The 13602-nt window shown below is 50.8% G+C and overlaps 2 protein-coding genes across 2 annotated transcripts; both read left to right on the top strand.

Moving 5' to 3' along the window:
- Nucleotides 1-2190: 2190 nt before the first annotated feature.
- Nucleotides 2191-3722, top strand: LOC136535332 (cytochrome P450 89A2-like). The gene is made up of 2 exons (XM_066527627.1): nucleotides 2191-3173; nucleotides 3698-3722. Exons 1-2 carry the CDS (start codon nucleotides 2191-2193, stop codon nucleotides 3720-3722), a joined length of 1008 nt encoding a protein of 335 aa, XP_066383724.1.
- Nucleotides 3723-6412: 2690 nt separating this feature from the next.
- On the top strand, nucleotides 6413-10773 carry LOC136535331 (cytochrome P450 89A2-like). The gene is made up of 3 exons (XM_066527626.1): nucleotides 6413-6887; nucleotides 9539-9600; nucleotides 9887-10773. The coding sequence occupies exons 1-3, from the start codon at nucleotides 6413-6415 to the stop codon at nucleotides 10469-10471; spliced, it is 1122 nt and encodes a 373-aa protein (XP_066383723.1). The 3' UTR covers nucleotides 10472-10773.
- Nucleotides 10774-13602: the final 2829 nt, after the last annotated feature.

Raw genomic sequence — 13602 nt, 5'->3', positions numbered from 1 at the left:
GTGTTCAATTTGCTTCCACCATTTTGCAATGTGCAATCAGTCTATTTTAAGTTCCAAGAAATTACTTACCTAGTATGCCAGTGATGTTTGCAGTGGTAGTGTATGTGGGACACTGACGTGAGTTGAGGGAGGGAGGAGATAGAAACGCCGCGACACGAATGCGCGTTGCACTATGGAAAACAGCAGATTTGTCAAGTACAAAAATATTTGTCGAGTGTATTTTATCGGACACTCGACAAACAAGCTCTCTGCCGAGTACCGCAAAAAACATATTCGGCAAAATAATGTCACTCGACAAACAAATTTTTGAAAAAAAAACTCGGCAAACTAGAAAAAAACACTCGGTAAAACAGAGACACTCGACAACAAACCGCCACGTGGACATCCGTCAGTTAGTGTGCCGGCCGTTAGGAGTTTGCCGAGTGTCCGTTAGTGGCACTCGGCAAAGAAATAAGTTTGCCGAGTGTTTTTTTTTTTTGCACTCGGCAAAGAAATAAGTTTGCCGAGTATTTTTTGGCACTTGGCAAATAAATAAGTTTTTTTTTCTCTTCTGACCTTGAAACTTTTTCTACTCTCCATATACAACATGTGGTACTCCATGTTAAGATTTGGTATATTTCTGGATCTGTTTGCTATATTTAATTAATTAATTGCATTTGAAGAATTTTTTTGGTATAAGTCAAATTTGAACTGCATGTGATTCAAATAATAGAATAAAATGAGTAGAAAAATGATATTCATGTTATTGAGTCCATTGTGAGGCCTTACCCGAGAAATGAAAATAATTTTCGAACATCTTGTTCAGCAAACACGACCACGAACGTGTGGTCGAATGATTTTTCAATTTAAAAAGAGTAAACGAAGTCTGAAAATCATGAGATTTGTCAAGATCTCATGATATCATACGTGGAGGCTATGGTAAAAAATTGAGAAGGTTTCGCATAATTTTTCACGTACGATGCTTACAAACCGAAGCATCCCCGAAGAAAAATCGTAGCGTTGAGAGGATTCGGTAAGATTTGGAGTCAAAGTCATGTACTCTGAAACATTTCGCCACATCAGCGATCCGTGCCTGCAAAATGGTGCTCTCCCATTGGCCCAAACTCCTCTCCATGGATTCCTCCCCTCTTATCCCTTCCCTCCTCTCTCTCTCTCCTTATCCATTCCTCCCACCATCTTCCGACCTGCGACGGCATTCAGGAGGGCGGCCGGCTCCTCGGTGCGGGTGGCCGGGGCACGCGGGCGACGGGCGGTAGGTGGCGCGGCACTCCAGCGGCTGTGGCGGGTGGGGCGATGCGGGTTGACCGGGGCGGCGCGACATTCCAGCGACCGTGGCGGGCAGGGCAGCGGGGCGGCGCGGCACCCCGGCGGCCGTGGCGGGCTGGGCGGTGCGGGTCGGTCGGGGCACGCGGGCGACGGGCGGAGCGGCGCCACTGAGGCAGCTCGGGCGACCGTGATGGGCAGCGCGGGCGACGGGCGGGGTGGCATGACACTCCAGCGCCCGTGGCGGGTGGGGCAGCGCGGCATTCTGGTGGCCGTGGCGGGCGGGGCGGCGCGGGTCGGCATGGGCACGCGGGCGACGGGCGGCGCGGCGCGGCACTCCGGCGCCCGTGGCGGGCGGGGCAACGTGGGTGGCCGTGACGGGCAGCGCGGGCGACAGGCGGCCGGCGGCGGCGCGTCGGGCCGGGCTTTTTTTTTCACAAAAATATATGTCGAGTGTCAGGGCCTGGACACTCAGCAAAGATAGACATATTTGTCGAGTGTCAGGGTCAGGGCACTCTGCAAATAAGGTCATGTTTGCCGAGTGCCGAGGCTGTTAGACACTCGGTAAACAAGCCGTGACTGTCTCCGCGCCGTCACGTTACTTTTTTTTTTGCTGAACGTTGGTTTCAGCACTCGGCAACGTCTTGGCCGAGTGTCCGATAAAAAACACTTGTCAAATAAACTTTTACCATCACTGTGTACGCCGAGCGCCGTTTGTCGAGCATAACACTCGATAAAGCTTTTGCGATTTTTTTTTTTCTCGTGGGCAAACCTGGGCATTCCGGTAGCGTTGGCGAGCCGGCATGCAGACCCACCAAGTGCGTGCACACCTGGCTCTGCTGCTGCTGCACCACGTTAAAATGATGTCTCATCGTCTCGTCTCTGCCTGCCACTGGCAGCAGCACTCACCTCACCAGCAGTACAGCCATGGAAGACTTGCTCTACTACTCCCTCGCCATAGCCGTCTGCATCGCAATCATCCACCTCCTCTCCTCCCTCCGTCCGTCCACCACCACCGTAACGCCGCGGCCGCCGGCGCTGCCGCCGGGCCCATCGCTGCTATCGCTGATCACCCCGCTGCTCTTCCTCGGCCGGACCAACTTCGGCATCGAGCGGGTCCTCTCCGCCGCGCGGTCCCGGTACGGCCCGGTCTTCACGCTCTACCTGATGCCGTCCCGCCCGGCCATCTTCGTCGCCGACCACGCCGTGGCGCACCGCGCGCTGGTGCAGCGCGGCGCCGCCTTCGCCGACAGGCCCCCCGCCAGCCTCCCCTTCCGGATCTTCTCCAGCGGCCAGTGCAACATCACGTCCGGCGCCTACGGCCCGCTCTGGCGCGCGCTCCGACACAACCTCACCAGCAAGGTGTTCCACCCGTCGCGCCTGGGCCGGTTCGCCGCCGCCCGCCGCAAAGCGCTCCAGGGGCTCGTCGCCGGCGTCGTGGCGCGGCAGATGCGGGGAGACGGGGTGGTCGTCGTCGAGGCGCTCCTGCACCGGGCCATGTTCCACATCCTCGTCACCATGTGCTTCGGCGAGCGCCTTGCGACCGACGCCGTCGTCGCGGCCGTCGAGGCGCTGCAGCGGGAGTTCCTCACGTCGGTGCTCGGCTTCCAGGTGCTCGACGTGTGCCCCGCGCTCACCAGGCTCCTGTTCCGGCGCCGGTGGAAGCAGATGATGTCCCTCCGGCGCCGGCAGGAGGAGCTGTTCGCGCCTCTCATACGGGCGTGTCGCGCGCAACGGGACGCCGGCGACGGCGTGGACGACACGACGACGTACGTGGACACGCTCCTCGGCCTCCAAATCCCCGAAGACGGCGGCGTCAGGAACCTCACGGAGGGCGAGATGGTGAGCCTGTGCGCCGAGTTCGTGGCCGTGGGCACCGACAACACGGCCACCGAGGCGCAGTGGATCATGTTAGATATTATGGGCTTCGCCCATTTATTTAATATCTCTATTAAACTCTATGGTCCGTACATGTACATTAATGGTTTTGTACCATATGGGAATTTAATCGAGAGACGACTCTACTTAAATACTTGATCATTGATCGATCTATTTGAGAAGTAAAAGTGGGTCACCTGGATGCCACACGCGCGCGCGCGCGCGCCGCCGCCGCCGCTCGGCCCGGCCCGAGCCCGTGGGACGGGCGGGCGAGGCCTTTATTTTTGAAACTGACGAATTGATTGGAATTGATTGGAGGAGTTTCTGGTAACTCCCGTGACTCCTGGCTCTCCGTCTCCGTCTCTTCCACCGCAGAAGGGAGGTGTGACCCCTCGGGGCCGTCGTCTTCTGGCCTCTGCCTATAAAACAAATCCTCCCCTCTCGGTTACCTCCGGCGAGCACCAGAGATGGAAGAGTAGGCCTCCGAAACGCGTCTCCGTCGTGGGCTTCACCTGCTCGGGTGAAGACGGGCGATTATGTTTTTGGGGAGTGTCAGTGGTGACACGACTACTCGCTGGTGAACCAGTAGCGGTGCTTCTTCACAGCGTCCTTGTCTGCACTGCATCGAGCGGGACGACTACAACAACAAAGCACCACCATGGCCTTTCCTGGTGCGAGCGGCTCCGCCGCAGGGTATAATCTTCTTCACCCTCTTCTGAGTTTCATTATCAATATCATGATGTTTCTAGGCAATACTGCTTTCATATTCAACATGTTCTGTTTGGATGATTATGCTAGTACTAGTTTTCTGGTTCCTTTTATTTTTGTGATCTTGATGATCTTAATATTTGAGAACACATCTTTTATATTTGTGATCATGTCTGTGATGCTTCAGCTATGTAAAACGATCATGTCTGTGATGCTTCAGCTATGTAAAATAATGTTTCACATATGTTTCGGCTCTATAATTTGTCTTATCATCATGTTAACTTTTGTCATGAACTGTTTCTGTCTTTTCATTCATGACTTCACTCTCTTTTTTATTGCGTTATTTTTATGGATTAAAATAAATATGAAAATGCCTTATTTGTCAACAATCCAAAAACGTAATTTCAGGCCATTTTCATCTGTTGGCTTTGCGGGCATGCTAAAGCCTACGCCGTTTGAGGGCACTCACTACAAGAGGTGGCGTGAGAAAGCCCTTCTGTGGTTGTCGGCCATGCGCTGTGGTCATGTGCTCAATGAGCAGCCTGCTACTGTGAGATCCGATGAGGATGAGCAGGCTTGGGGACATGCTGAGACCATGTGCAAGGCTGCACTGTTGAGCATCATCAATGATTCTCTGGTTGATGCCTACATACCACTCCCGACTGGCAGAGCTGTGTGGGAAGCCCTTGAGGCCCGGTACGGTCTTTCCGACGCCGGTTCTGAGCTGTACATCATGGAGCAGTTCCATGACTACAAGATGGTGGATAACCGTCCTGTAGTCGAACATGCTCATGAGATACAGGGACTGGTGAAGGAATTGGAGCTGTACGGCTGTCCTCTCCCTGACAGGTTCGTGGCAGGTTGCATTATTGCTAAGCTGCCACCTTCCTGGACTGATTTTGCTACTACCTTGAAACACAAGAGGCAGCAGTTTAGCATTGCTGAACTTGTTGGCACTCTTGATGTTGAGGACAAGGCAAGAGCAAAGGATGTTAAGGGAAAGAGCAAGGGCGGGAATGGTGAGGCGACTACTAGTGCACATGTGGTGCAAAAGTTTCGTCCTAAGCCACAAAAGAAGAAGCCCCAGCAGGAGCTTAAGCAGAAATCCACTACCTTCTTCAAGAAAGGTAATATTAAGAAGATGGGATTAGACAAGGCAAAGATGAACTGCTTCACTTGTGGGAACACTGGGCACTTTTCTAGAGAGTGTCCTGAGGCTAAGTGGAAGCCCCCACCAAAGGCGAAGACAGTCAACACCATTGAGACTGATGCAGACGCTGCTGGGTATGGTAATTTATCTGCATTTACAGTTTGTTCCTCACCTGATTGGTGGGTTGATACAGGTGCAAATATACATGTGTGTGCTGATAAGTCCTTGTTTTCTTTTTACCAGGTCGGGAGGAGTGGAGCCTTGCTGATGGGGAATGGCGCGCGTGCTGGTGTTCATGGTGTTGGTACGGTGGATCTGAAGCTTACTTCGGGGAAGACCGTGCAACTCAAGAACGTGCATCATGTCCCCTCAATAAGGAAAAATCTTATTAGTGGCTCTCTGCTATGTCAAGACGGTTTTAAACTTGTGTTTGAGTCGAATAAATATGTTATGTCAAAGTATGGAACCTTTGTTGGAAAAGGCTATGAGAGCGGAGGCTTGTTCCGCTTGTCTTTGGTTGATACTTTACCTCTTGCAGTGAATAATGTCGTTAATAACGTTAATGTTGAGATGAATGTTTGGCATTCTCGATTATGTCATGTTAATCTTGGTTGCATGTCCCGCTTAGCTGGTTTGAATTTAATTCCTAAATTTGACGTTGCCAAAAGCTCCAAATGTCATACATGCGTTGAGGCAAAACAACCTCGCAAGCCTCACAAGGCAGCTGTGGCGAGAGAGTTGGCACCACTTGATCTCATCCATTCCGATATTTGTGAAATGAACGGAATTTTGACAAAAGGTGGTAAGAGATACTTCATAACGTTCATAGATGATTGCACTCGATATTGCTATGTGTACCTAATTAAAACAAAAGATGAGGCATTACATTATTTTAAAACCTTTAAAGCCGAGGCTGAGAATCAACTTGAAAAGCATATCAAACGGTTGCGGTCCGATCGCGGGGGAGAATATTTCTCTAATGAATTTTCTGAGTTTTGCGCGGTGCACGGTATAATTCATGAGAGGACACCTCCATACTCACCACAATCCAATGGGATTGCTGAAAGAAAGAACCGCACTCTAACTGACTTGGTGAATGCCATGTTGGAGACAGCTGGTTTATCTAAGGAATGGTGGGGTGAGGCAATTTTAACTGCGAATCATGTCCTAAATAGAGTGCCCACAAAGAACAAAGAAATCACTCCATTTGAGGATTGGGAGAAAAAGAGATTAAATATTTCTTATCTTCGCGTTTGGGGTTGTTTGGCCAAAGTGAATGTGCCAATAAACAAAAAGCGAAAGCTTGGACCAAAAACTGTAGATTGTGTTTTCTTAGGCTATGCCATTCATAGTGTGGGCTATCGTTTTTTAATAATAAATTCTAGTGCTCCTGATATGGCTGTTGGAACGGTCATGGAGTCTAGAGATGCCACATTCTTTGAGAATGAATTTCCAATGAAAATAGGTGCATCTAGAATGTCTAGTCATGATTCTATTCCTGAACTTCATGAATCAAATATACACGCTGATGATAACACCTATGAGCTTGAGCAAAATCCTGAGAAGGATGATAATACTGTCACTCGAAGGAGTAAGAGGCAAAGAGTTGCAAAATCCTTTGGAGAAGACTTTATTATATATCTCGTGGATGACACTCCCACAACCATTTCTGAGGCATACTCTTCTCCTGATTCTGACATGTGGAAGGAGGCAGTGCAAAGTGAGATGAACTCTATTATGTCCAATGGGACGTGGGAAGTGGTTGATCGTCCATTTGGTTGCAAACCTGTGGGCTGTAAATGGGTGTTTAAAAAGAAGCTGAGGCCTGATGGTACAATTGAGAAGTACAAAGCTAGGCTTGTTGCTAAGGGTTATACACAGAAGGAAGGTGAAGATTACTTTGATACTTACTCACCTGTTGCTCGATTGACGACCATTCGTATGTTGCTATCCCTGGCTGCCTCACATGGTCTTTTCATTCATCAGATGGATGTTAAGACAGCCTTCCTAAATGGAGAGCTTGAGGAAGAGATCTATATGGATCAGCCTGATGGGTTTATTGCAAATGGTCAAGAGGGTAAAGTTTGTAAGTTATTGAAGTCCCTGTACGGCCTAAAGCAAGCCCCCAAGCAGTGGCATGAGAAGTTTGATAAAACTTTAACATCAGCCGGCTTTGTTGTGAATGAAGCTGATAAATGTGTATATTATCGGTTTGGTGGTGGTGATGGTGTGATACTATGCTTATATGTGGATGATATATTAATATTTGGCAACAATCTAAATGTGATTAAAGAAGTAAAAGATTTTTTGTCGAGTAACTTTGAGATGAAAGACTTGGGAGAGGCTGATGTTATTCTCAACATTAAGCTTTCAAGGGAGGAAGGAAATGGTGGGGTAACTCTTATGTAGTCTCACTATGTGGAAAAGGTCTTGAACCGATTTGGGTACAATGAGTGTACGCCTGCTCCTACTCCGTACGATCCAAGTATTCATTTGAGGAAGAATCACAGAATTGCAAGAGACCAATTGAGATATTCACAGATAATTGGTTCTCTTATGTACCTAGCTAGCGCAACCAGGCCTGATATCTCGTTCGCTGTAAGCAAACTGAGCCGGTTTGTGTCAAATCCGGGAGATACTCACTGGAATGCTCTTGAGAGAGTGCTGCGCTATTTGAAAGGGACAATGAGTTACAGCATTCACTTTTCCGGGTATCCGAGGGTACTAGAGGGTTATTGTGATGCTAATTGGATTTCTGATGCGGATCAGCTGTATGCCACGAGTGGATACGTGTTTCTACTTGGAGGTGGTGCTGTTTCTTGGAAGTCTTGCAAGCAGACTATCTTAACGAAGTCTACAATGGAAGCAGAACTGACCGCATTGGATACCGCTAGTGCTGAGGCAGAGTGGCTCCGTGATCTCCTGATGGATTTGCTGATTGTTGAGAAACCAATCCCAGCAATTTCCATGAACTGTGATAATCAAACTGTGATCACTAAGGTAAACAGTTCTAAGGATAACATGAAGTCCACAAAGCATGTGAAGAGACGTTTGAAGACTGTCAGAAAACTGAGAAACTCCGGAGTAATTGCATTGGACTATGTCCATACATCAAATAATCTGACAGATCAATTCACTAAGGGTCTGTCACGCAATGTGATAGAAGGTGCGTCGAGGGAACTGGGTTTGAGACCCACATAGAGCCATCAACAGTGGTAACCTATCCTATGTGATCGGAGATCCCGTGAATTAGGATGGCGAAACAAGCTGTTGATTGACTGAGGGAGAGACCCCTTAGATTATAGCTCAGTTTGTTGGAGATGCACCGTCTCTCTAATACTGTTAGGCAGGATGATTAAGTTCTTAATGTGATCCGAGCGGCTTGGTATAGCGGGGATGTTGTCCTACAGAACATCCTATAAGGAACACACCTATATGAGCTCGATTGCTAGTCACAATCTATGAGATGTGGGTAATCTCTAGATGCTCATGAAAAGGCCTCGAAGTGTGACTTATATGCTTCAAAACAGAGGGAAGGCACTTGGCAGCCTAGTATCAGTTAAGAGGTTATGTGAAACTCATCTCGCACAAAACTGTCAATTCAAGGTTCTGTCCATTGTTCAGTTGTGGATGAGTGTAGCTAACTTTCTAGATGGATGTTCAACTTAACAGTCTCCATCGAAACACTGGTATATAAAAGGAATGTGGTTCTGAGAATTTCAAACTGCGTACCCTAGAGTTTGGTGGGGATTGTTAGATATTATGGGCTTGGCCCATTTATTTAATATCTCTATTAAACTCTATGGTCCGTACATGTACATTAATGGTTTTGTACCATATGGGAATTTAATCGAGAGACGACTCTACTTAAATACTTGATCATTGATCGATCTATTTGAGAAGTAAAAGTGGGTCACCTGGATGCCACACGCGCGCGCGCGCGCGCCGCCGCCGCCGCCGCCCGGCCCGAGCCCGAGCCCGTGCGCGTGGGCGTGGGCGTGGCGTGGCGAGGCAGGCGGGCGGGCGGGCGGCGGCGAGCGAGCGGACGGGCGGGCGAGGCCTTTATTTTTGAAACTGACGAATTGATTGGAATTGATTGGAGGAGTTTCTGGTAACTCCCGTGACTCCTGGCTCTCCGTCTCCGTCTCTTCCACTGCAGAAAACAAATCCTCCCCTCTCGGTTAAGCTCTCTTGGCGAAGTACACCACTCTCCAGCAGCGCAAGTTCTTCCCGTTCCACCTCCGGCGAGCACCAGAGATGGAAGAGTAGGCCTCCGAAACGCGTCTCCGTCGTGGGCTTCACCTGCTCGGGTGAAGACGGGCGATTACGTTTTTGGGGAGTGTCAGTGGTGACACGACTACTCGCTGGTGAACCAGTAGCGGTGCTTCTTCACGGTGTCCTTGTCTGCACTGCATCGAGCGGGACGACTACAACAACAAAGCACCACCATGGCCTTTCCTGGTGCGAGCGGCTCCGCCGCAGGGTATAATCTTCTTCACCCTCTTCTGAGTTTCATTATCAATATCATGATGTTTCTAGGCAATACTGCTTTCATATTCAACATGTTCTGTTTGGATGATTATGCTAGTACTAGTTTTCTAGTTCCTTTTATTTTTGTGATCTTGATGATCTTAATATTTGAGAACACATCTTTTATATTTGTGATCATGTCTGTGATGCTTCAGCTATGTAAAACGATCATGTCTGTGATGCTTCAGCTATGTAAAACAATGTTTCACATATGTTTCGGCTCTATAATTTGTCTTATCATCATGTTAACTTTTGTCATGAACTGTTTCTGTCTTTTCATTCATGACTTCACTCTCTTTTTTATTGCGTTATTTTTATGGATTAAAATAAATATGAAAATGCCTTATTTGTCAACAGATCATGGCCAACCTCGTGGCGCAGCCGGAGATCCAAGCGAGGCTCCGTGCCGAGATCCACCAGGTCACGGCCACCGGCGGCAGCGCGGGCGTCCAGGAGCAGGACCTGCCGCGGATTCCGTACCTTCGCGCCGTCGTGCTCGAGGGGCTCCGGCGCCACCCGCCGGGCCACTTCGCGATCCCGCACGCCGCGACGGGCATCGACGACGACGGCGGCGGGCTGTCGCTCGAAGGCTTCCACGTTCCGAGGCGCGCGTCCCTCAACTTCCCGCTCGTCGCGTTGGGGCTCGACGAGGCGGTGTGGCCGGACCCGCTGCAGTTCCGTCCGGAACGGTTCCTGCCCGGCGGCGAGGGCGCGGACGTCGACCTCACCGGCGCGAAGGAGGTCAAGATGATACCGTTCGGCGCCGGGCGGCGGATCTGCCCCGGGATGGCGCTCGCGCTGCTGCACCTCGAGTTCTTCGTGGCCAGCCTCGTCGCCGAGTTCGAGTGGCTCCAGGTGCCCGGTGAGCCGGTGGAGTTCGCCGAGAAGCAGGAGCTGTCCGTCGTGATGCGCCGCCCGCTCCGTGCCACCGTCGTCCGGTGAACAAGGAGCGCGCCGAACTGACACGTACGGGTGGCTGTCGTTGTCGAACCGAACATCTGTTTTTTTCTGCTGCTTGTTGCTTGTTTGTTTGCTGAGTGATAAGCGTACGATTCTCTTTCAGTAAAAGTTCAGCGAGTTTCAGCAAAAAAATCGCCACCAACTTTCCTGTGGAGTCATGTTGTTGGCCTGCTATTGCTGGCTATAGAAGCTTTCTTGTAATAATGTTTCCTGGGACTTGTGCTGCTCTGTTTGTTCCTTTAATTAATAAAAATAAACTCTCATCAATAGGGCAACCACTTTTCTGCTCGCTTAAAAACAGTGCTCTGCAACGCTACAAATGTTTACTGGTGGGGTGTGTCTCCACATCAGTTGCCTGCTATTTTGCATATGCTTTAGTCATCCTCATCCTCAACCTCTTCCTCCACCCCCGCCCCCCTCCTCGCCGTCGTCTTCTTCTCAAAGCCCCTCCTCCCCCACTGCCCCTAGCCACTACTGTATCGCTGCCGGCCGTCCCGCCCATCGTCCGCCCTTGCCTCGTCGACTCCGTCCTCCCCTAAAGCCTAGGAAGGTTACCGACAACGAACCTCGTCCTCGCCCCGCCCCCGCCCCCACCACCGACGGCCGGTGGCGAGCCGCCTTGCCGCGCCACCCACAACCTGCCCCTGCTCCTCGACCCTGCCCACCCTAACCACCCTAGGGCAGCGCGCCGGTGAGTTAGACATGACGCACCCGCCCTAACCTAGCACGGCCGCCTCTACTGCTGCCAGGGCCCCTAACTGCCTAGCCGCCTGGCAGCCCTACCTCCCCCCGAGCCCCTTCTCTTCTAAGCCCGTCAGAGTTGGGGAAGAAGGGGTGGGGCGGGCACGGCCGTGGCCACCGCGGAGGAGCTCGCCGGAGTTGGGAGAAGAGACGCAGGGAACAAAGGAAGAAGAAGGGAACGTGACTAGGAGGAAGAAGATGGTCGATTGACGGATAAGTAGCTTATATGTCGACTGCGTTTCAGTGTTTCGGTTACTTGTGTGCTTCAGATCTTATCAGCTAGCTAAAGATATGTATCAAATTAGGAATTTGTTTCCGCAAGCACTGGTGCTCAAATTTCTCCATACATACGTACGTGCACCTTCTCCATACATACGTATGCTAGTAGAACACACGGGATGACACTACTGCAGAACTGACCTTCATTGCCGGCCCATCAAACCAGCCGTGATAACCCTTCACTGCCGATTGTCAGTTTCAAAATCACAAAATGATCGGAGGTTCTCAAAAACCAACGGTGACATGCCACTGCAGGTTGGTGGCTTGAACGGTCCTGGCTCGAGTCTGCAGTGATGTTAATGCAGGAGTATGCCACGGGCGTGGTGTGCAACAGGGCAGGACGCGTACGTCGGCGGCGTCAGTGTCTGTGTGTGTGCTGCTGCTCCTCGGTCGGTCTCTGCGGGATGCATGTGCGTGTGTGCAGCAGCAGGAACTCGGCCAAGCTAAGCGTGATCCGCGTGCGGGGCGGGGACGAAGGAGGAGCATGCAGCGAATTCTTTTTAATATTTGTTTGTAAACTAATTTTAAATCTAACACTGTTTTTGTCTCTCCAAAACTAACACTTTTGGCCGCGCCTATTGCCATGACGCGGCGAAACGCCTGTGCCGCGCCATGCATGGTGGCGCGGCGGGAGGATGACGTGACGACGACCGGAGCTGCTGACCGGTGACGTGGCAGGGCCTGCCGCGCCACCGATCTTGGCGTGACACCGCCGCGCCATCCCTCACGGCACGTCACTCCAGGTATATATATCGCCTGCGAGCCGCCCTCCCTCTGTCTGCCTGGCCGCACGCGCCTGCCGCCGCCCGCCCGCTTGGCCGCCTGCCGCACGCACGCCTGCGCCCGCTCGCCTGCCCGCACGCACGCCCGCCCGCTCGCCTGCCCCCGCGCTTGCCGGCTGCCGCTGCCGCGGCCGCCCGCCCGCCTTCGCTTTCCGTACTTCACATCGTACTTAATGAATCCAGATATGGACTGTTGTAAAGAAGACACCGAAATATCGTTATTGTCATCAACGAGCCCCAATATACGATGGGCAAGGTAACGTGCAGTGAGCTGATGATGATTTTCCTTTCCCCTATTTGTTAGGCAAGTGTAGGGTTTGACAACTTTACTTATCCTCCACTTGCCATCACTATGTCTCTTTCGTGCATTTAACCTCCACATACAACCGTTTTTGCATATCACATGGTACCTCAACTCCTGGTCCGAATGAGTGACGGTGTACGGCCTATGGTGATACACAACATAGTCCTGAAGGAAGAGCTTCATCTCTGACATTGTATTGAATATCATCCCCTTCCTAAGGATTTCTTTCTCATGGTCATACAATAATTTCTTACACATCTGAAGATCGATGTCACAAACTGTCATATCCGTCATGCTAACATCCCTATAGTTCGGAACGCCCCTGAAAGGTACGTTCATCGACATTAGTTACTCAAGCTCAGTCGCTGTGTAAGGTGGTGGTGGAACATACTGCTGCGCTTCGCTAATTCTGCTCCATGAATCATAGAGCGTATCATCTACTAGTAAATCTGTGACTAGTCTACCCTGAGACTGGATACCATGCAAAACCTCAGTTAGTACTGATAATGGCATAGTATGAACTGGTACTGGCATGACATCAACCGGTGTTGACATAGCATCTATACCTCCTTGGTCATCATCAGAATCGTCTGAATCACTGTTAACTATATCACCGATCATGTCCTCCTCCTCCTGCTCTTCTTCCCGTTCGAACTTGTTCACATCGAAGTTATTGCTTATACAGCCTATTACAGTTGAATGAAACTGCTCCTGCGTCAACTGACCATCCAAATCCATGTTACCGTGAGTTGCTTCCCCTTCGACCCCTAATTCTTGTTCATTGCCTCCAACACCGTCAATGGACGGGCCGTCCTGGACACCCTGCATCCTGTACCTATTCTCCACCACCACCTTAGCCATGGGCACATTGGAACCTTGGAGCACCCTAGTGTAGCGGGACCAGAGAGCAGGGGCGCGAAAGGCATGAGCACATAGTGTGCCCTAGCCTTCCTAGTATCAAACCTCCCCTTCAGTGTGAAATCACCGCCAAACTTTGCATTCAAACG

Source organism: Miscanthus floridulus, unplaced genomic scaffold (assembly GCF_019320115.1).
Source record: "Miscanthus floridulus cultivar M001 unplaced genomic scaffold, ASM1932011v1 os_2694_3_4, whole genome shotgun sequence".
Taxonomy (NCBI): Eukaryota; Viridiplantae; Streptophyta; class Magnoliopsida; order Poales; family Poaceae; genus Miscanthus; species Miscanthus floridulus.
Note: the sequence above shows the minus strand (reverse complement) of the source record. Positions and strands in the feature narration are given on the sequence as shown.